The sequence below is a fragment of the Microchirus variegatus genome (genome assembly GCF_963457635.1).
Source record: "Microchirus variegatus genome assembly, chromosome: 16".
In the NCBI taxonomy this organism is placed as follows: domain Eukaryota; kingdom Metazoa; phylum Chordata; class Actinopteri; order Pleuronectiformes; family Soleidae; genus Microchirus; species Microchirus variegatus.
The window spans coordinates 6,069,473-6,093,530 of NC_139817.1; the positions used below are offsets into that span (position 1 = coordinate 6,069,473).

The 24,058-nt window shown below is 42.6% G+C and overlaps 2 protein-coding genes across 2 annotated transcripts; one reads left to right on the top strand and one right to left on the bottom strand.

Annotated features, from left to right (window-relative positions):
* Window positions 1–1,986: 1,986 nt before the first annotated feature.
* On the top strand, window positions 1,987–6,657 carry grk1a (G protein-coupled receptor kinase 1 a; the record flags this gene model as incomplete). The annotated part of the gene is made up of 7 exons (XM_083903280.1): window positions 1,987–2,685; window positions 3,648–3,775; window positions 5,235–5,392; window positions 5,490–5,573; window positions 5,650–5,774; window positions 5,877–6,078; window positions 6,368–6,657. 7 exons carry the CDS (start codon window positions 1,987–1,989, stop codon window positions 6,655–6,657), a joined length of 1,686 nt encoding a protein of 561 aa, XP_083759406.1.
* Window positions 6,658–8,904: 2,247 nt separating this feature from the next.
* Window positions 8,905–11,483, bottom strand: LOC310938219 (protein-lysine methyltransferase METTL21C-like; the record flags this gene model as incomplete). The annotated part of the gene is made up of 4 exons (XM_083902696.1): window positions 11,383–11,483; window positions 11,143–11,306; window positions 10,942–11,059; window positions 8,905–9,302 (listed from the first exon to the last, which is right to left on the bottom strand). Exons 2-4 carry the CDS (start codon window positions 11,284–11,286, stop codon window positions 8,905–8,907), a joined length of 660 nt encoding a protein of 219 aa, XP_083758822.1. The 5' UTR covers window positions 11,287–11,306; window positions 11,383–11,483.
* Window positions 11,484–24,058: the final 12,575 nt, after the last annotated feature.

Genomic DNA, 24,058 nt, shown 5'->3' on the forward strand with positions numbered 1-24,058 from the left:
CACTTTAAGCTGCAGTCGGCTCATATTACAAGTTGGAACCTTGGAGTTGTCTCTGATCGAATAGTTTTGTAAATTAAATGTAGATTATTTTAATATTAATACATTTGTATCTACAATAAAGTCTAACAGCTGGAACATCAATATTCTCTTAAAAGATATAATTGAAATGCTGTGTCATAGCATTCATGTACCGATTTGTATTCTGATTCAAACAAATCCAATTTGATGACGTTGAGGTTTTCCACGTGCAGTTGGAAGTCAGAACTTCGCAGTCCCTCGTCTGAAGTTTTTACGGTGGATTTCCAATATATAGGCTTCCAATATGGCTGCCACTCACATTCAAAAGTAAAATAAACATGGCTTCTTTGTCATATTTGACTCACCTAAAGTCAATCGCACACATAGTACTGTTTCGTTTTAATTTGTAGACATGTCTTGCTTTCCTCCAATTTCTGAATTTTTATGGGACTAATTGGAGGTGAGGCCACGCCCACTTCTGACTTTAAGTGGGGGGGAGGCGTCTTTCAGTCTCAGGTTAAAACTGCATGAAGTCGGTGTCGCCGTGTGAGGTGAGAACTTATTAACTCTTCTCTGGCTGTCGTACGTTCAGCCACAGCACAGTTTCATACGCTGTTGTATTTAAACGTAAACGTTAGGTTGGATGAGGATAATCCGAGTGCGACTGCTGTCGTTGACACTGGGCCTGTTTTTAATGAAGGGTGTTTGAATGTTTTTGACATGGAGAACACACCAGAGCTGGATTACTGTGAACCTTTATCCACACAGAAGCAGACTGAGAATATGCCGGTGCATTTTTTTAGTCGTAGTAGAAGAAGTATGGCTTGTTCTTTGCCTTATGGAGGTCTGTATTTCATGTTCTGGTCAGATAGTTCATCTATACACATCTGACTTTGGGTCATCCTACACTCTTAGAAACAAGGGTTCCAAAAGTGTCCTTCTACAAGGGCTGAGGTTATTCCTGGAACCATTTGCTTCTGAAAAACCCTTTCCCCGAAGTAAGGGTTTTTCAAGGGTTCTTGGTAACACTAATGGTTCCAGTAAGAACCAGATAACTCTTTAAAACCCCTTTCCTGAATAAATGGTTTTAAAAGGGTTCCAGGGAACCAAAAAGGGTTCTCCTATGAGGACAAGCGGAGGAACCTTATATGGCTCTATACTTAGCACTTTCTTTTCCAAGAGTGCAGAACCATATAAGGTTCTTCGGCTTGTTCTCATAGGAGAACCCTTTTACAAAGATTCTTTGCGGCCGATACGAGTGGGAGGGATCATCACAGTCGCCAATAATCCTTTTGTGGGCGTCAGGATTAAGATTTGAACGTTTCTTTTAATAGTTCCTGCTTCTTTTAATGGCAATTTAATATTAAGTTATTATAGAAATGGAGTTTTAGTTTTGATTCATATAGTTGTACAGTTATTAGAGTGGGTTTGCGAGGTCTTATTTGTTTTATTTTGTGTTCTTAGTTTAATTTGTATTACTTTTAGTGGTTGTAATGTGGAGTATATGCTAGGTGCAAGATGCAAAAAGGTCATAAAAGTATTAGCCCGACAAAAAGATGCAATTTTATATAATATTTCCATTTTAGTTTATTTGGTTACTTTTGGTTAACTACACTGTAATAACCTTGTTATATGTACTGTTCCAGGCTGTGCTCGTACACTGTGTCTGGGGCATTAGGGTGTTAATGGATTACTGAAAGGTGTTGACTCAGGTGTGTGTGTGTGTGTGTGTGTGTGGGTACACTGTGTGCTGGGATCTAGTTTAGGCACCAGCCCTCCATCCCCTCTCTCTCTCCGTCGCTCATGCTCCTCTGCAACTTCCCTGAGATCCGTGTGTCTTCCCCGCCTCGCCTCGCCTCTGCACGTTAGACGCCGGCGTTCTAATCTTCATCCGCCCCCTGTTTCTGTCTCGCGCCATGTCTCGTCTCTGCGTCGCCTGAAACCCCCGTCGACCGAAACGCCTCAGACATGGACATCGGCGGGCTGACCACGGTGGTGGCAAACTCTGCTTACATCAACGCCCGCGGAAGCATCGACGGCTCCAACGCCACGGCGGCTCGGGACAAAAAGTACCACTCTCGCCTCAAGCTGCCCCACATCACCGTGTGCGAGGGCCTCAGGGACACTCTCGATTTGGCCTTTGACATCGTCTGCGTGGAACAACCCATCGGCAAACGCCTCTTCAGGGAGTTCCTGGACTCCAATCAAGAGTACCACGGGCCCTGCCGCCTGTGGAAGGACATCGAGAGCTACGACCTGGCAGAGGATTCGGAGAGGATGAACAAGGCCTCGAAGATTGTCCAGCGTTACATGGAGCCCTCGGCCAAACACTTCTGTCCCTTCCTGCCCGAGGACGTCGTCGCCAAGGTGAAGGAGGGCCAGGAGTCCGTGCAGGACGACCTGTTCGCCGCGGCGTTGGCCGCCACGTTGGACTACCTGCGCGCGGCGCCCTACGTCTTCTACCTGGAGAGCATGTACCTGAAGAGGTTCCTGCAGTGGAAGTGGCTGGAGATGCAGCCGATGGACGCCGACTGGTTCCTGGACTTCCGCGTGCTGGGGAAAGGCGGCTTCGGGGAGGTGTCGGCGTGTCAGATGAAAGCCACGGGGAAACTGTACGCCTGCAAGAAGCTCAACAAGAAGAGGCTGAAGAAGAGGAAAGGCTATGAGGTGAGGGAACCACACGTCCAACTTGGACATGTCGCATTTGGGTGGACGCACCATTTCATGCCTGCAGGTCCAATAATCAACACTGTTTTAAGGGGATACTTCACCGATTTGAATGTAGCTTTGTATTGCTAGAATAGCAGTAGTTTTTTTTTGAAAATGTGCTTCCCTCCCTCAGTTTTTCCCTGACTTGTAAAAAAATCTGTTTTCCCTTATCCAAATGTGCCCTACTGTGAGTCAAATGACGCGTTTTGCATCACAGTAGGGCAAATTTTGAAAATGGAAAACAGATTTTTTTACAACTCAGTGAAAAACTGAGGGAGGGAAGCACATTTTAAAAAAAATACTACTGCTATTCTAGCAATACAAAGCCACATTCAAATCGATGAAGTATCCCTTTAAGAGATAGACCATTAAAGACCCAATAAAAACACATAAAGTAGGTTTTTATTGTTGGAAATTCTGAGAATCTTCTTAAAAATCTAGTTTGGCCCTTGTTTTTCAATAATTTACTCTATATATAACCACCTGACTGCAGCACTGTTCTTGATTTAAGGGGGAAAAACGCACTGATTTGATGAAAACTCATGTTTTGGTGCAGGGTTCACGGTCCAGAGAAAGCGTCCTGGCCGCCTGCGCCGAGTTCTGGGTGCTAATCACTTTGTCCCTGCCTCTGCCTCGATTGGCTTTAGCCTGCAGTATTAAACACTGACACAGGGATAGAGTGATTACAGGGAGCTTTAGCGAAAAGCTCTTCTGAATGGAACTCCTTGGCACAGTCGTATCTTGCCCTTGACTTTGTCTGCGGTCGTTGTTTGAAAAAAAAAAAAAGTACTTTGACCTCTCAAACATTTGGCAATGACGTGAAAAACATACCGCACAATTTTTCTTCTTCTTCTTCTTCTACTCTTGTTTTTCGTACGCATTATCGTTCAAAAAGTGCATTTCCTGCCTTTGTCCTGCAGGGCGCGATGGTGGAGAAGAGGATTCTGGAGAAGGTTCACAGTCGCTTCATTGTGTCGCTGGCCTACGCCTTCCAGACAAAGGAAGAACTTTGCCTGGTCATGACCATCATGAATGGAGGAGACCTCAAGTAACTGCGCCCTCTGCTGCTCACGTTAAATATATTTAACAGTCTGGAACGTGCGGTGTGATCCTGAAGGGCGGTGTCATCACATTCATACAGTGGATTATTCGTTCATTGTCCATCGCTATTCGCATGGATTATATGTCGTATAATATGTTTATTGCAGTAACGTCAGCTGTCTGCCTTTATGCTTCATATAAACATTTATTTTTAGCACAACAATAATAATCCAGAGTATTTCAAATCTCGCTTTGAGCAACATTAAAATACCATAACTGTCTAATGAGATTAGTTCACAGTGACTTTCTCCAGAATTACATTGTAATGTGTGCCGACAGGTTTGCACTCCGAGTCCTTCCTACATCATTTCCTTCTTGCCTACCTTTGTTCCTACATCCTACCTCCTAACTAGCAACCTAGCCAACGAACTTAGCTTCCTCCCCAACCGACCTAGCTTCCTTCCTCCTTATCAACTGAGATTCCTTTGTTTTTACCCATCTTTGTTTCTTCCTCCCCAACTAGCGTCCTTACTTTCACCTACCTAGCTACCAAGTACCTAGAAATAAGAGTTCCAAAAGGGTTCTTCTACAAGGGCTGAGGTTCTACCTGGAACCATTTGCTTCTGAAAAACCCTTTCTTCTGGAAAGGGTTTCAGTAAGAACCATTTGATCCAGAGAACCCTTTAAACCCCCTTTGCTGAATAAAGGGTTTTAAAAGGGGAGGGTTCCACCAAGAACCATGTTAAACCTTTTTATAAAGGTTCCACCTGGAGCCAAAAAGGGTTCTCCTATGAGGACAAGCCGAAAGAACCTTATATGGTTCTACTTAGCACATTTATTTCTAAGAGTATACATTTCTTTCTTGCCTACCTACCTACCTACCTACCTACCTACCTACCTACCTACCTACCTACCTACCTACCTACCTACCTACCTACCTACCTACCTACCTACCTACCTACCTACCTATGTACCTCCCTACCTACCTAAAAGGTTCTACCTGAAACCCTTTTGCAGGGTTCCGCCAAGAACCCTTTTAAAACCCTTTTACTCAGGAAGGGTAAAAGGGTTAAAGGGTTCTCTAGATCAAAATGGTTCTTACTGGAACCAATAGTGTTACCAAGAACCCTTGAGAAACCCTTTCTTCTGGAAAAGGTTTTTCAGAAGCAAATGGTTCCAGGTAGAACCTCAGCCCTTGTAGAAGGACCCTTTTGGAACCCTTATTTCTAGGTACTAGGTAGCTAGGTAGGTGAAAGTAAGGAAGCTAAGCAAGTAAGGGCTGAGGTTCTACCTGGAACCATTTGCTTCTGAAAAACCCTTTCCCGAAGAATTTTCGCCTATGACCTTCCTTCCTTCCTTCCTTCCTTCCTTCCTTCCTTCCTTCCTTCCTTCCTTCCTTCCTTCCTTCCTACCTACATATGTGTGTACATTGCAGCTGAAGCTCTCGTGTCCTGTGTTGACTGAAGGTACCACATCTACCTGGTGGACGAGAACAATCCGGGCTTCGATGAACCCAGAGCCTGCTTCTACACGGCTCAGATCATTCAGGGCATGGAGCACCTGCACCAGAAGAGAATCATCTACAGGGACCTCAAACCAGAAAACGTGCTGCTGGATAACGACGGTAAAACCATCGCTAACTTCTCGTTAACCTCGGGCGAGTTTTCGCGATCGTCCGCGTGCGTAATTAAAATGTTTTCCGATGTTCTGCTGCTGAACAGGGAACGTACGCATATCTGACCTGGGTCTCGCTGTGGAGCTGAAAGAGGGCAAGACGTTGACCAAAGGCTACGCCGGGACACCAGGTGAGCTAACCAGGTCTATAACTTTATCATAATGCCTTTACTTGTTTTCTACATTGCGTGACTTTGATTTCTGCAGGCTACATGTCGCCGGAGATGTTGAAAGGAGAGAAATACGACACCTCGGTGGACTATTTCACTCTGGGAGTGACTCTGTACGAGTTCCTCGCTGCTAAGAACCCGTACAGGAACAGAGGAGAGAAGGTTGAGTCCAGCCCTTGATTTATTGAGCAACGTGAAATGAATGAACGAATGAATGAATGGGTTAATGAATGGAGGATGAGAGGTTATTTGTCTCCTGTTTAGATCGACCGCGAGGAGATGAAAGAGCGCGTGCTGACGCGGGTGGTGGATTATACGGACAACTTCAGCGAGCACGCGAAGTCGCTGTGCGACGGGCTGCTGGCCAAACAGGTCGACGTGAGGATGGGTTTCAAGAACGGATCCTGTGATGAGATCAGAGCTCACCCATTCTTCAAAGACATCAACTGGAGGAAGCTGAATGCAGGTATCGTCCATCATCTAGCGCGGGATTGTTGATATTTAAAGTGTCGCACCTTGTTCAAGATAAGTCAGGTTTTAAGAGGGCTTATTTGAGGCGCTAAGTCTGAATAAGTGTTTAATAACTTACAAATAGCCTTAGAACAAGACTTTCATTTGGACTCTAGACAAGGGTCTTGCATTACGCCCCTTTCTGGCCTGCAAAGGCCGTTAAATGTCACCAATTCGTACAAACTGGACCTTTTAAAATGTCTTCACGATGCTATATTTTGAATCTCCACATCTACCCTCTTCAGGTATTCTACCGCCTCCCTTTGTCCCTGACCCCAAAGTGGTGTACGCCAAAAGTCTGGACGACGTCGGGGCGTTCTCTTCGGTGAAGGGCGTGGCCTTGGAGGACCCCGACAAAACCTTCTTTGACGAGTTCTCCACGGGCAACATCGCCATCCCCTGGCAGGAGGAGATGATTGACATGGGTATCTATAGAGAACTCAACATTTGGGGTCCGGACGGGACCATCCCAAATGACCTCCGCAGGGAGTCCATACTAGAGCAGCCAAAGTCATCGACCTGCTGCACGTCATAGAGCCAATGGCATGTCTTGAAAGACTCAGAAATTCAGAACACACCCAAAAATCTCTTCTGATCGCAGAATCTCAATGGGCCCGAACAGAAAAAATAAGCAGTTTTTCTACCTGGAATGGACTGAACCCTTTATTTAGCAACTAGTTAAGCAGAATTAGCTAATTTATTTGTATTTTTTCAGCTTTGTATCCACATGGAACTGCGTTTTTGGGAGTCCTGAAGCGCTAGTTTTGGAAAACTTGTTCTAGAGTGAAAAATCACAGGGAAATTGTCACCCTTGAATTTTCATGTTTACCCATAGGAAAGTAAACTAACCCTAACCCCACCAGACGTAGACGCAAGCTTTATGCAGTGTGTTTCTAAAGCAGCATTACAGCGCCACATACGGGCCTGGCATATATACTACAGTGTTAAGAGTAGTATTGAAAGGGTTTTGTGTGTATGAAGATGATGATTCTATTGGGAAAATTTCCGTGTGGATAAGGCCTTAGCTTTGACAAGTAAAGCCATGTTTCCATCCAGGTCACAGGCTGTTTTTGGTACGGTACGGTACGTATTTATTTGCGTCTCCATTAGGACCAAAATAGTACCAAAATAACCATTTCAGGTTTTGGCACCCTTCCATTTGGGTACCAGAGTAAAATGGTACATGCTCTAACCATGACAGTAAAATGTCACTTCCTTGGGACCGGTGTTTCTTCAAGGCCTGAAGTCTGTGACCGCAAACTGAGCTGCTGGATGTCCTCCTTTGTTGTCTGTTGTGCCGCATTCAAAGTCATCTTTCATTGTCGTTGCACCGGTACGATGTCACTCTTCATATATCTCGCTGACCATCGGGCACAGCCCACTCCTCGTCTACCAAGACAAGGAACTGTCCTCAGTTGAAACCCAAGCCTGGCCCAGGGCTTTACCATTCCAAACCGTACCATACTTTACAACGGAAACAGAACCGTACCATGATGGAAACACAGCATAAGTGTGTCCTCACTTGTACCAAATATCCCCTTTTCATCACTTGCTTAACAGTGAAGCTTGGTTCTGGAGGGTCTGTCTTTGTTGACTTTGTAGCTAGAGTTGCTAATGTTGCTAAATTGGTGTCTGCTGTGTTTGCCGATGTTAAGTGCTCTCTAAATCAGGGTTTTCTCAATCCTGGTCCTGGGGACCGACTGCTTGTCAACGATCCATATTTGAATCAGGTGTTGGAGCAGGGAAACAAATGAAAACTCCTTGTCTGAGAGCTCTGATTGGACAGTGTCGTGTTGGAGCTTAAGTGCGTAAACACATTTGAATATTTGATTGGCTGGCTCTGGTGCATGGCAGAAGTTGGAATCTTTTCTAGTGGCAGTGCTAGTAAAGCAACGCAATGGCCTCACAATGCCCTCCATTGCGCCGTGAATTAAAAGCGTTTTTAATTCCCTCCACCATGATTGTGTGAATCGGACGCCACTGTCTTTGTACATATGTTATATGTTATTACAGCGCTTTTAGATCGGGCAACTTTCAAGGCGGTATATAGCGATGCGGTACCTTTGGTGCTAAGTGCTAAGTCACATGTTGAACATGTAAGATCTTCATTTCCCTCCCTTGTGTTTATAGTGTTTATTTTTCCTAGTTTTTAAAGCTTTATTTTACAGTTTATCAAAAGTTAAGGCACCGTGATAAATGCAAAATGTGATGCTGTTTGTTCTCAAAGGTCCAGTGGGTGAAATTTATGAGTTTTTTTTGGGGTATATTTGTATAATCACACATTTGTTTTCGTAGTTTAAGAGGCCGCCATCTTGTGTTTAAAGTAGAACATACTATACAAATGCAGAACAACACCATTTCTGGTATGCGAAGGCCACCGTAGTTGGTGGTGAACATAGGAATCATCCGTTTGTTTCAGTCTGTAATCTCCTCATTAGATGTCACTCATTCTTACACACTGGACCTTTTAAATGTTTAATCATGGTTAATAAATACTGACTGCACTAATAGCCAGAGCACTTTTCACATTGATAATGTAGGTTTGTTACCGCGAGACAAATTTGAATAGAGGATAAATGTTGACAATAAAATCTGTTTATTTTTTAAAAAGTGTGGAACAAAAGTTGTGAATGAATCAGTCAGAATCAGAAACAAATGTATGAAAAAAGTACTGGCGAATAAAGAAAAAAGCTTATTAAAATGGAATTTGAGTGAGGAACTTTTTGCTTTCTGTGGACGGATTTGAAATCAACAACAAACTCCGCCCACTCACGCCCCTCTGTCACTCTTTGGCTGTGGCCTTGTATATCCTCACCTCCTGCTGTGGAAGCTCCATGAGCAGCGTGGACTCAAACCTGCTCCTGAAGCACTCTGTGAACCGCAGGTCGGACTGGAACCGGATCTTGTTGGCCCACAGCAGCGTCGTTCCGCTCCCCGGTCGGCAGAAGTGATGCATGGTCCCCAGCAGATCCTCCAGACTGTTGTGGTGATAGACCACGTCGGCTGCCAGCACATAGTCGTAGTGGTAGGTCGGGTAAGGGAAGTCACGCTCCAGGTCCTGACCCCAGGCGAGGGCAGACACCTGAGGCTTGTACCGGCAGCGGCCTTTGGTGTTTCGCAGGAGGTTAAAGGTCAGATTAGACAAGATGTCTGGCAGGTCAGTGGCCGTCACCCAAGCTCCTGGAAATAAAGACAAACAAGGTACAGCTAGGAAAAGATGGAGATTTTCGTCCCTAGTTTGTATGCAATTCACAAAAGGGAGTAATACCACCAGACCTCCTGGGGACAGTATAGAGTCATCAGTCCAATCAGTCAAGAAAACGATGAAGAAGAGGCTATACAGGCTTTTAAAACTGGCGATCAGAGCTTGATGGCTCACTGGTACGTCCCATATTTGACTTGAGGGCCTATCAGGTGTAGTACACTCTTAGAAATAAGGGTTCCAAATGTGTTCTTCTACAAGGGCTGAAGTTCTACCTGCAACCATTTGTTTTCCAAGGGTTCTTGGTAACACCAATGGTTCCAGTAAGAACCATTTTGATCCAGAGAACCCTTTAGAAACTCCTGAATAATTCCTGAATAAAGGGTTTTAAAACGGTTCTTGGTGGAAGCCTCCAAAAGGGCTCCAGGTGGAACCTTTATAAAAAGGATCTACCTGGAGCCAAAAAGGGTTCTTCTATGAGGACAAGACAAAGAACCGTATATGGTTCTACTTAGCACTTTTATTTCTAAGAGTGTACATATCTTTCTTGCCTATCTATCTACCTACGAATCTACCTACCTACGAACCTTCCTACGAATCTACCTACCTACGAACCTACCTACGAATCTACCTACCTACCTACCTAGCTACGAATCTACCTACCTACCTACGAATCTACCTACCTACCTACCTACCTACCTACCTACCTACCTACCTACCTACCTACCTACCTACCTACCTACCTACCTACCTACCTACCTACCTACCTACCTACTTATGAACCTACCTACCTACCTACCTACCTACCTACCTACCTACCTACCTACCTACCTACCTACCTACCTACCTACCTACCTACCTACCTACCTACCTACCTACCTACCTAAATTAAATTAAAGTACTAAGTAGAACAATATAAGTTTCTTCGGCTTGTCCTCATAGCAGAACCCTTTTTGTGTAGATGTAGATTTCCACACACTTGTATGGATTTGAATATGTCACATGACCTCATGTGGTTTAAAACCTTGTTTCTCAATCCTGGTCCTGAGAATCCACAGTTTTCCCTGCTCCAGCACACCTGATTCAAATGAATGGGTCGTCATCAGCATAATCTGCAGCTCTCGCTGATTTGAATCAGATGTGCTGGAGCAGGGAAACGTCTAAAACAGGACCAGGATTTTCAAACCCTGGTTTTAAATCATCCACAAACACTCCTGAAGGCCGTGTTTATCTGAAGCTCTGTAAGTGTGATCAGTGTTCTTGAAATCTATGGTGGAACGATCGTGGATTCGACAATTGCAGTGTTTTCGTTGTCTGAAAATATGTATAAAATGCATTGACATGCATGTTTCCTCTATGCATAATAGAGACGCCAAAGGGAGACAGTATCATTCCTATGTCGTCACCCTTTCTTTACATTTTAATGACCTGTTTGCAATGCAGGACATTTAGAGTGGGTGTACGATCACGGTCGATCCACACAATGATTCCCAGTGTTTTTAGCGATTCCCCCCGATGTTTCGCTCGACCTTTCGCCGCCGCGCGGAAACGTTGCTTTAGCACAAAAGATGAACAGATACACGAAATCTGAAACGGACGTCACGATCGCAGCCTTACCCAGCAGACTCGCCACTATGGAGAGGAGTCCGGTGCCGGCCCCGATCTCCAGCACGGCTTTGTCCATTAGGTCCACTTGACTCTGGTTGTTCTCCAAGAACTGGCACAAAGCCACTGCCTACACAACAGAGGCTCATTATCAGATCGGAACGCAACCAGACATCGGTGAACGTGACGCGGACGGCAGGAGAGCGTACGTACCCCAGGCCAGATCAGAGCACCGTAAGTATCTATAGACTCGCGGATGCTGATGTCGTGTCCGGCGAAATAAAAGGACTCCTTCCCCAGCGAGTAGTAAACACTCGGTTCCCAGATGTTCCTCCTGTCCAGAGCTTCTCCAGCCATGGCTTTCTGGTCTGTTAGCGCTGTAGAGATAGATTATAGTTCTGTTAATCTACTCTCCTATGTAATATAGAAACAAGGCCCGTGAGAGTATGCTACCTTCTTCTGTCGGTTCCTGGTCCGCTTGACGTTCTTCAACCTGGATCTTGTCTCCATCCTTCTGGTCTCCAGGGTTCTTCTGTCGGACCGGTTGGCAGATTTCGGATAATCCCTCCATCAAAACTAAAATAACGACGATTGGTTACGGCTTTTGTTATGTAAAGTGCCACGGTTGATCTCGCATGTCATGCTTTTAATTGTGTTCAAGCCACATTTAGTTCTGCAGACATGCCTCAGATCAGTTTGTACAAGTTTAGCAACGCTTATTGGTGCTCAGTATCCCTCACATCACCCTCTCCTTCCAAGAAACTAGGATTGTATGAACAACAATTCACACAATCAAGTCCTTATACATTTATTATGTTTGCATGTGTGTACAATTGCATTTATTTTGTAGCCTTGCAATAAGTCAACATATTTACTACCATACTACTCGTTTTACAGAGGCACTACCATGATTCCACAGTAGCCCAATCTGACCTAGTTTAACGCCCAAAAAACGACATCCTTCCTGGTCTGCGAAGGCCACCGTAGTCCTTTGGTAGTTATAATCTGGATTCTCACCATCACTACTTCTGAAACACTGGACCTTAAATTAGTCCCACTGCAAAAAGTATAATATATAATCATTTTTATTTTGTGTGTGTGAATTCATCATCGTATCTCAAAGGATGTAGAATTAAATCTTAGTCAAAATGCAAAAGATGAAATGTTAAAAAACAAGTTTATACAAAACGCTTAGTTTGTTTTCACACTGGTTTTGCTTGAACTCTCAGTTCCATACAATCAGCTCATTCCCCTCACCTGGTGAACCCTCCCCCTCTTCCTCTCACCTGCAGCTCATTACTCGCCTCATTATAAAAACACACTGGTCGACGCTCGCCGTTCCTTTGTCATAATGTCATGATTGTGTGTGTGACTGTGGTCCTGCTTCGAGCTCTCCACTAAATTATTTGAAATATCCTTGAATTGCACCGTGTTTTGTCAGGCTTTGAGATTCTTTTCTGCCAGAATGTGACAAAAAAAAATCAACATCCAGATAATTCTCTATGGATGAGTTGTTTAAATATTTTAATGGGAAACAAAAAATGGGGACAAATCAAGCACAACATGGCTCAAACGAAAAGTTGAAGGTTTACAAGTTTCATGCTAACTAGTAGGTGTTAGCAAGCCATAACCAGTGCTAATGACTTCCTAGGTGTCATGCTAACTAGGAAATGCTACCGTGCCATAACCACTGCTCATGCTGTCCCAGGTTTCATGCTAACTAGCAGATGTTAGCATGCCATAACCACTGCTAATGACTTCCCTAGGTTTCATGCCAACTAGCAGATGTTAGAAAGCCATAACCACTGCTAATGACCTTCATAGGTTTCATGCTAACTAGCAGATGTTAGAAAGCCATAACCACTGCTAATGACCCTCCTAGGTTTCATGCTAACTAGCAGATGTTAGCAAGCCATAACCACTGCTAATGACTTTCCTAGGTGTCATGCTAACTAGAAAATGCTACCGTGCCATAACCACTGCTCATGCTGTCCCAGGTTTCATGCTAACTAGCAGATGTTAGCATGCCATAACCACTGCTAATGACTTCCCTAGGTTTCATGCTAACCAGCAGATGTTAGAAAGCCATAACCACTGCTAATGACCTTCCTAGGTTTCATGCTAACTAGCAGATGTTAGCAAGCCATAACCACTGCTAATAACTTTCCTAGGTTTCATGCTAACTAGGGAAATGCTACCATGCCATAACCACTGCTCATGCTGTCCCAGGTTTCATGCTAACTAGCAGATGTTAGCATGCCATAACCACTGCTAATGACCTTCCTAGGTTCCATGCTAACTAGCAGATGTTAGCAAGCCATAACCACTGCCGATGACCTTCCTAGGTTCCATGCTAACTAGCAGATGTTAGCATGCCATAACCACTGCTAATGACTCCCCTAGGTTTCATGCTAACTAGCAGATGTTAGCAAGCCATAACCACTGCTAATGACTTTCCTCGGTTTCATGCTAACTAGGAAATGTTAGCATGCCATAACCACTGCTCATGTTGTCCCAGGTTTCATGCTAACAAGCGGATGTTAGCATGCCTTAAAAACTGCTAATGACATTTACAGGTTTCATACTAACTAGCAACTATTAGCATGACGTGATTAATGAAATGAGGATAAAACGTTGACATCAGCTTGTTAGCATTGTCACTGTGATGCTAAGCACGGCCTCAAACAGCAACTAACAAAGCTAGCAGTGACTGTGTTTTTATACGCTCACAATACTTCACTCTGTACAATGATTAGTTTGTTTTTTTCCACATTATATGAAACTATATCTCGTGAGATAGACAAACAATTTCTCACAAAAGTTTGTTTATCTGCTAAAAAACAAACAGTACACAAACGCTGCAAACCTCATGTTGCTAATAAACATCTGCCCATTATATCTTGTAATAATATATTCAACAAAGTACAAAAAGGTTGTGTTAAAACCATGCACTATAATACAATATTTAGTGTTAGCTTGTTTGCTCTCTACTGGAAAATACAAACTACTACTATGTCCATGGTTCTCAAACTGGGGTACGCGTGCCACCGGTGGTACGCAAGCTCCCTCTGGTGGTACTTGGAGGAAAATCAGAAATAGTAGAAGAGGTTATTTACACCACTGTGTTTTAACTACTTGGTAAAATGAGTTTGAGAAACCACTGGTCGATGTTATTTTATAGCATAAATCAATAAGTTGGACTGGATTTAATCCGTTTGTCGCGTTGACTGTTGTGAAGCCCAGAAACACAGCTGGTTAAACCCTGAGGTCAACAAAGCTGCACACAGAGATACAGAGAGTGGAGAACACATCAGTGTAAAAATGACATTTCTTTAAAAAATGAGTGTAATATCATTATTTTGTTGAAACCTACCTGTCTGAATCTGCGGCCTTTCGTGTTTTTAAAAATTTTTTTTTTTATTTCCTCTCTGGTTGCGGGGTCACGTCTCTGCTGTGTTTGTGTTCTCTTTATAGAAGCAGCGTCGTCGAGGACACGCCCCGTTATCATAAATGGTTTCCAGTGTCCAGTCTGACCTCTGACCCCTCCCATCCTTTTTATCCTGCATCTATTTCCCCCCCCCCCCCCTTGCTGGTTTTCTCCGTCCATCATCCGCAGAAGTTAAGCTTCATATTCATTGTGAGTTCAGGGGTTGACGGAGGGTTTAAAATTACAGCGAGCAGCTGTTTCACTGTCAGAAAAGCCGTGGACCTATTTCGGGGTGTGTGTAATGTTTACAGCAGGGAGCGCGGCTGAACCTCATAAATCCACGTTATTGTGATACGACAATGAGCAGCCACCACACGGATGAAGGACGGATTGTCGCAAAACTTCTAATGTTTTCGTGTCTTCCGATTATTTATTTTTTATTTTTTATTTTTTATAACACGGTCCCTTACCGTGATGAGAGGAAAACAACATATGTCGACCCACTGCATGTGCACAGAGGAACAGATGCAGCAGCAGGGATGTGGACAGTTAAAAACGAGGCTGTTTAACCACATGAACAAAAGATTACGCCGCCCATATGACGGTAATACTGTAAACTGACCTAATGCGACTCGTGCAACTAAATATTCTGCAGCTTCAATCTATTTTTAAGCACATTTCCCTACAAAATTAAATGAATTGGCAGACATTTGAAATTCTTTGCAATTGCAAATGAATTAGCAATGTAATCTTTTACTGTCCGGTTTAAATAAACACTTTAAAATGACAATAAACACATTATGTATACGTAAAGGTGCAGTATGTAAGATTTAGGTGAAATTATTTTGCCAGAAATTGAATAATTAAATAATTATGATTGATTATATGAATTGTTGTTTTTATTACCCTAGAATTAGCCTTTATATTTGTGTCAGGAACTAGATTCTGGACCACCATGTTTTTACAGTAGCCCACGATGGACAAAATACACTTAAAATCTTTTAAGTTTCGATGCTACCTGAAGGCTACATATTTCATATGGTATCAGCTGCAATATGAAACCAAATTTTACACACTGTACCTTTAACAAAGGGCTCACCGAATAACATCTTTGCCTACTTAAAGGTGCATTATGTAATAAATCTAAAGCTAACTAGCCATAAAATCCTCCTATATGTTCATATAACAAACTGAACTCACCAACAACAACAGTACAGTCAAAATATTTGCATTAAAAAAAAATATTTTGCAGATTGCAAATCATGTTTTAGCATGTGGCGCCACCTACAGCCGTCTACCAATCATTGCAGTAGAGTCTCAGCTGCCGCGCAACTACGGGTTGCCAGTTGCCAGGTTGCCAACCTAAAAGACCTCTGTATTTTGAATTTGAGTGTAGTAACCTTTTGTTTGGCCACATTCTTACATATGGCACCTTTAAGTCTACGATACCTTAATATGTGTTTTTTCTAACTGCTCACTCTCCTGCACCAAATCCCATTGAGAAAATCAACGTTTTTACTTTGCAGCGACTCAGCAGCTGCTAATCTCCTGCTGCCTTTGCTCGCTAAATCTACATCACTTGGGTAAATCTGAAAGAGGTTTTTTTTTTAACGCTAAAGTCACAAGCTAACACGACTGACCTGACTCTAAGAGGCAGCGTTAGCTTAAAAACCCCTGTGAGCCGTGATGTAAAATCGTTGATTTTCTCTATAGGGTTTGGTGCAGGTCGTCGTTATAAAATTAAAATATTATAAATAAAACTTTGTGTTCTTAGAAACGCGGTGGCGTGCAGATTTTTGAGCGCATCAACACCCGTGTCATGGAATTCTTGGCCACACCCGACAACGCGCGGAAACCGGCTAAATCTCGCGTTCATCCGTTGGCCGTAACTGAAGATAAATGTCTGGTGCCCGGTATGTGTCTGTACTATAAAAGGCTGATGGTGTAAACATTTAAACCTGTTTTTCAAACCGCTGGCAGAGTCCATCTGCCTGCGCCGGCGCTAACGACCCAACATGGATATGGGGGCCATTGGTTGCTTGTAAGCCGGGCTGTGGGGAGGCTTTAGATGGGAGGATTCACCGCCTCAGCACACGCACACACGCACACACACATGCACGGATGCCAGGAAACAACTGGTTGTGCCGCATGAACCCAGAAAATGACTTGAACTGACAGATGGCAAACGGCAGCGTTGAGTCACTCGCATGTAAACGGCAACGCTGATAATCGGCGGAGGAACGAGGTTATTTCCAGATCATCAGGATCTCCACGCCAGGAATTACTCGTCAATCACGGTGGATGACCGTTTGGTTTTTTTACCAAAAAACCTCATCCCGTGGTAAATAATTTTACCGTAAGTCTTAGAATTAAAGGTGCCATATGTAAGAATGTGTCCAAAAACGGTTACTACATTCAAATTCAAAACACCGAGGTCTTTTAGGTTTCGTTTTCTGACGTAACTGGCAACCCGCGGTTGCTCGGCAGCTGAGACTCTACCGACTGCAATGACTGGTAGACGGTGGTAGGTGGCGCCACATGCAAAAACATGATTTTCAAAACATAAACCAGATTTGCAGTCTGCAAAATATTTTTTTTGATGCACATATTTTGTCTGTACTGTTGTTGTTGGTGAGTTCAGTTTGTTCATGGATGTTGTGAAGGTGGACGAGGATGAGGACGGTTGAGGGACAAGATGGAGGCAGATGATCCACTTTGGTGCCCCTAAAGGGAGAAGATGGAACTTCTGCTGCTTGGTCAAAAACTGGATTACATTATAAAGAGGTTCTTAATCTCAATGGAACAGTTTCCTGGTTAAATAATGACCAAGAAAAACCTGCATCGTGTAGAAATTCAACATGATTCATAGAAACTTGAGGAAAGAAGTAGACGCCGGTTCATAAGGGTTCGAGTTAGGTTCATGGAAACCAAAAACGTGGTCCTCATGAGGCTGAACTTCATTTCTGAGGAACTGTTTAAGATTTTAGGGGTTCACCACAGCGGATCATCTGTCTCCACCTTGTCCTCTGTCCTCATGTCCATGGTCTTCCTCTTCTCCAACATGACCAAACCATCTGAGTGTCCAAATGAACGGGTCAATGTGAGTCCTTGAAAGCAGCAGAAGACACGTGTTCCTCACAGCAGCATCTCAGTCACTCACTGTAGAAGCTCACTTAAGTGCGGTTTTCTCCGGTTTTCCACAAACAGACAGTAGGGGGCAGTGGAGACAAACCCTCAATCTCCCCATAACAAGACATTTTCCCTGAATGCTAACATCAATCCAGGATTCCACGAAGAGCCTGAAAATATGATTTTCCTGGCAGAGGAACAATGGTGGTGGTCAGGGGGGTTGAATCTGCAGTTCTCACATCTGCCACTGACTCTTTTTTTTTTTTTTTATTTGACAGAAAATAAATCAGACGTGTGATATGAGGCAGTCTCTGTCTGTAAATTTGTGAACAGACGGATAAGGAGCTGCCACTCATCACCCGAGTGTCGCTAATCCTCATCTCCATGTGCAAAGGTCGGGGGAAGCTTGTGCTCGTCCAGTGGAAAATGAGTCACAGCCACACACACGGTAACTTGTGAGGCTTTTTACAGTAGCCGTGCATTCACTTTGCTTTGAAGCCAACACTTACTGAGCGCTAAGCTTCTGAAATGTTAAAGAGCAGGTTGCGAACGTGCGCGGCGAGTGGACATGACACATTTACAGCAATTTTATTTATCGCAAATGTGATTTTAATCGACGTTTTTTTTTTTACGACAATGACAGATCGTTGGCATCAGAACGTCAAAATGTGCTGGTGACTTTCGGGAGAATCCTGAGCTCAGTGAGGCGACGGATGGTGTAAATGAATCCTGGATGTATTACTGTTTACTGATAAACACCCACACACATCAACGTGGTCCAATAACATCGCAGCATTCGGAGAAGAGCCATGTGTTCAGGTAGCACCGCGGCTAAACTTGGCACATGCTCGCCAAAGACCAAACATCAGATATTGAGATTTAAGGATTTTCCACAAAAACACTGGGAGAACCCTTAGCACGTGAAACAAAACATCACATTAACAAAGAGACGAAACATAGAAAATGGGCAGAAGCTTAAATACAACAAAATATTAGCCCTTAAGAGTTATTTTTAGAAAAAACTTACTTATTTGTCCCTAGGGACAAAAAATGCCACCTTCCCTAAAAACTGCTGTATATCAATATTTTTTACAGTCTGAAGCAAATAAATATTTGCAGAAAACCCAGCTTTGAATGCGGGAAAAAGTAGCGCCATCTGGTGGACAAATGTAAAAATGCTAAATGTGAGGTTGGAGGGAGCCCCGATTTCAGGTGGCACCGCGGCTAAACTTGGCACATGCTCAACATCAAATATTGAGATTTAAGGATTTTCCACAAAAACACTGCGGAGAACCCTTAGCACGTGCAGCAGATTAAAAACAAAACATCACATTAACAAAGAGGCGAAACATAGAAAATAGACAGAAGCTAAAAATTACAATAAATATTGTTGTACTTATTCATTCTTTTATTAACGCAATTGAACACACACACGTGTGTTTGTGTTGTCGGTCCAGTTCACTTTCATTGAAGAGGGAAGGAGCAGATGAAAGGCTGAGGCTCCCAACACGTGAAGTCATTAAACTTTCCATTCGCTGAAGAGAAAAGAAAAAAAACAATAATTTAAACAAAAATAAGGGTTTATTGCAGCTTTTGTGCAGAAGAAAAGTCAATTAGCAAGATTGAACATTTGAAGAAAACAACAATCCAAAGCAAACATTGTCGTACCCAGAACTTCCACACAGTTCTCCTTATTTGAAGTGTGGTTAGGTTCTCCTGACAGCCAGTCTGCATACGTCCACAGAGCTCCGTCCAACCAGATGAAGCGACCGGTCTGAAAACAACAACAACAACAACAACAACAACAACAACAACATGAGATTATTTCATCTCTTATATGTTCTTAGATCTTCTGCAGAAAATACACACGTCCAAATATCGTAGGCCTCCGATCCAGGTGCGCGTTCGTCTGCCGTTTTGTCTCGACATCAAGTTCATCATCTCCATGTGGGCGCTCTGGGTGGTGATGGAGGCCAGGTGACCTCCAGAGAAGCTCCTCTGGCAGAAGAACTGTGAGGAAATCAGAGGATTCAACAACACAATAATAACAATAATAACAATAAATCAAATAAATAAAGTTACTTTAGTGGAAAGAACATGTGACCACCTCTGCATCTGCAGCCTTCTTTGGTTCCCCGAAGAACTGGTGACACTTGCCCTCAAGCACGACACCAGAGAGACAGCCCCCTCCTGTGGCCAAAAGGAAAAATGACATGGACAAAACTAAACATGGAGACAAATAAACTTCAGATTTTTTTAAATAATAATAATAATAATAATAATAATAATAAGCCTGACTGAATAAAGGCTAAAGGTGAAAATTATACATTTTTGGATTAAAATCATGAGAATAAATGAATTTATATATTAATATTAATTAATTCCAGAGTCACAATAACACATGAAAAATATATATATATATTTTTAAACAAAATAAAACAAGAAAATAGAATCTTTAATTGATTTAAAAAATTTTTTTTTTAATTTTGTCAGAGGATTTATGATGAATTTATGACATCTTGCGCCACCTAGAGGAATTGACTTATCTATTTCCAGTTGTTGTTGTTAAATATGATACCATATGTTAAATATGAAACCATATGTTAAATATAATATCATAAACTATAGTATATACATAAAATACAATTAATAATAATGTATCTGTAACAACATAACATAATATTTTTTTTATGGTGCTGTATTGCTGCTGGAGCCTTAATTTTCCAGGGGGATTAATAAAGTTAATCTAATCTAATGTAATCTAATCACTTAGTTGGGAAAAGCAGAATAACATCATAACAAATGATTTTATTTTCCTGAAAAACGTGACCTAATCTTTTTTTTTTTCCCTTCTTACCTTGAGACGTTTTCTGCCACGGATCTGAGACCTGCTCCTCGCTGACAAACCCACGGGCAGCGTCTTCTGCTGGAGGAACATCTTGCAGCGTGAGGGCCTGAGCTTCCATCCCTGACTCCTCCACTAAAGCAGGATCGTTCCCTTCCTCTGGGAACATGTAAGCGTCATATTCCAGTATCTCCTCCGAATACTGACCTGCTTCATCCTCTGCTGCCAGATTCATCGGCACTTGAAACTCCTCAGGTTCTGGCTCTGTTTGAACATCTGAATCCTCCTCAAAATCAGGCTCGACCCCAAGTTCAGCCACAACATCTGGAACCAGATTTACTTCTGGGTCTGGATCAGCCATATCTTCAGGTTCTTCTTCCAGTTTAAACTCTGACTCCATCCCAGCGTCTGTTTGTACTTCACCTTCTTGTTCCTCCTTAAATTCTGCTTGGTCTAGATCTTCTGGCACGACCTCGACCTCTGACACTTCTTCAGTGTCTTTCTGAAGCTCCTCCTCCTCCTCCGCATTTACGTCTCGTCGGGATTTAAGCTCTAGTTCCGTCATACGCTCCTGATCCTGCTCAAAAACCGGTTCTTCTTGAAGCTCTTGCTCCACCTTCACCTCTGGTTTTGCGTCAAGTTCTAGCTCCACTTCCATCTCTGGTTCCTCTTTAACTTCTTGGTCCACTTCCATCTCTGGTTCCTCTTTAACCTCTTGCGCCACCATTACCTCTGGTTCCTCTTTAACCTCTTGGTCCATATTCACCTCTTGGTCCACCTTCATCTCTGGTTCCTCTTTAACCTCTTGCGCCACCATTACCTCTGGTTCCTCTTTAACCTCTTGGTCCATCTTCATCTCTGGTTCCTCTTTAACCTCTTGGTCCACTTCCATCTCTGGTTCCTCTTTAACCTCTTGCGCCACCATTACCTCTGGTTCCTCTTTAACCTCTTGGTCCATATTCATCTCTGGTTCCTCTTTAACCTCTTGCGCCACCATTACCTCTGGTTCCTCTTTAACCTCTTGGTCCATCTTCATCTCTGGTTCCTCTTTAACCTCTTGGTCCACCTTCGCCTCTGGTTCCTCTTTAACCTCTTGGTCCATATTCATCTCTGGTTCCTCTTTAACCTCTTGCGCCACCATTACCTCTGGTTCCTCTTTAACCTCTTGGTCCATCTTCATCTCTGGTTCCTCTTTAACCTCTTGGTCCACCTTCATCTCTGGTTCCTCTTTAACCTCTTGCGCCACCATTACCTCTGGTTCCTCTTTAACCTCTTGGTCCATCTTCATCTCTGGTTCCTCTTTAACCTCTTGGTCCACCTTCGCCTCTGGTTCCTCTTTAACCTCCTGGTCCATCTTCACCTCTGTTTCCTCTTTAACCTCTTGGTCCATCTTCATCTCTGGTTCCTCTTTAACCTCTTGGTCCATCTTCATCTCTGGTTCCTCTTTAACCTCTTGGTCCACCTTCGCCTCTGGTTCCTCTTTAACCTCTTGGTCCACCTTCAGCTCTGGTTCCTCTTTAACCTCTTGGACCACCTTCAGCTCTGGTTCCTCTTTAACCTCTTGGACCACCTTCATCTCTGGTTTTGCGTCAAGTTCTAGCTCCACTTCCATCTCTGGTTCCTCTTTAACCTCTTGCTCCACCTTCACCTCTGGTTCCCATTTAACCTCCTCATCCATCTTCACCTCTGGTTCCTGTTTAACCTCCTGGTCCACCTTCACCTCTGGTTCCTCTCTGACCTCCACCTTATCTTGTGGCTTATCTTCATCCTCTACTTCCCCCACTGGAGACATCTTCTCCTGCTGCTCCTTTGGTCTCAGTTGGGCCTGTGGTGCAGGAACCTCCACCTCCACATGACCCTGTAGAGGAACCGTGTCTCCCACCACAGGGCTCTGGTTCCCCTTCATCAGACCAGGATTTGCAGGCATGGCCAGAGTCGCTGTCGAGTAAATAAGGAACGTTAATTTTTTTGGTTTCAGACAGATTCTCTAAATCAGGATCCATCAACACAACCTGCTTGTGTCTTCATTTTTACTACATTCTACTGTCTCTTTGCTTTACATCTCGGATCTTCATAAATTTGCATTTTTATGACACAAAAGTCAAAGAATGTCTTGTTAAATTGATTATTTAAACTCAATGAATAATTCCTGCTTAAATAAAGGTTACAAAAACATAGAAGATATAAGTATTTATCATTTTATTGACCGTTTTTGAACTGTTCTAAGTCAAGTTTGGTTTTGCTGTACAGTATGTGTTATTTTTTTGTTTTTATTGGTCTTAATATGATTGATTAACTTATCAATAATTAACAAACATTGCAAACATGAATTTCCTGCTGTAGATAAACATCTGCTCAGGCTCAAATCCATGTTGACATACAGTAAAGAACAGGAATATAAGAATAAATCAGTGTGTTTTTTTACATTTTTAAATGGTTTGCTCTCATTAAACCGTAACTTTTAAGCCTCAATGAGGAAAAACAGGACTTTTGGTTTAAATAATCATCAAAAATAAAGACTCTATACGCTGGAATGAATCATCTTATTAAATCAAAAACTGTCTGTGTCTTACCTGTTAGACACAGTGAGACAAACACCAGCGTCTTCATCTTCAAAAATCCTCTTGAACTGATTTATTTCCTCCTCTCTTCACACAGCTGCTTCTATTTATTTTGTTTTTCATTGTTAATCTTTATAAAACGCCCCGATCAGCTCCGCCCCGCCTTGTTTTTCTCTCTCTTTCTGTAAGTTATAAAAAAACTTCCCGTTGTCTTATCTGGTTCTTATTTTTGCCCTCGGTTTGTTTCCTTATGACGTGAAGTCGGTAATAATTAAGCAGGCGGCAAACGAGTTGACGAGGCCTGAAACATAAACGTGAACAAAGAGTCAGTTTGTGACTTTAAATAAAACACCAGTGACTTCAGTAAATATCAATAAATGTGATCAGAGCGACGTTAACGTCTGCTAGAGACAAAGTAGAGTTAAAAAAAGAGGTTTTGAATGGTAATAAATAAACTGTTCCGGTCACTTTGTAGTTGTGTAACGTGGACTCTGAGCTGTTCTCCACTCATTAATCATTATTTAAAGATACTGTAACTAACAAAAGGAAGCATACATGTTCCGGCAGTGTCGATGAATCAGTATTTCCTAGAAGTGTCCAAACTCGTAATAAAACGCATTTAAAATCAAAATGTCATGTAAAAAAACAGATAAGAGCCACACACTCTTAGAAATAAGGGTTCCAAAAGGGTTCTCCTACAAGGGCTGAGGTTCTACCTGGAACCATTTGCTTCTAAAAAACCCTTTCCCGAAGAAAGGGTTTTTCAAGGGTTCTTGGTAACACCAATGGTTCCAGTAAGAACCATTTTGATCCAGAGAACCCTTTAAAACCCCTTTCCTGAATAAAGGGTTTTAAAAGGGTTCTTCCACCTGGAGACAAAAAGGGTTCTCCTATGAGGACAAGCCGAAGAACCTTATATGGTTCTAGTTAGCACTTTTAATTCTAAGAGTGTAATTAGTATTCATAATTGTTCATAATTTGTGATATTTTAAATATATTAATGACTTTTTTCTACATCAGAGAGTCTCACAGTATTTGGTATTTTTAACATTGCAACTGGTCTGGATTTTACCAACTTTACCTTAATTGAAAATATTTTATGAATGAATCATGTTTTTTCTTCAGTTTTTATTGAAAAATATAAAATATCACTATAAAAATGCACTA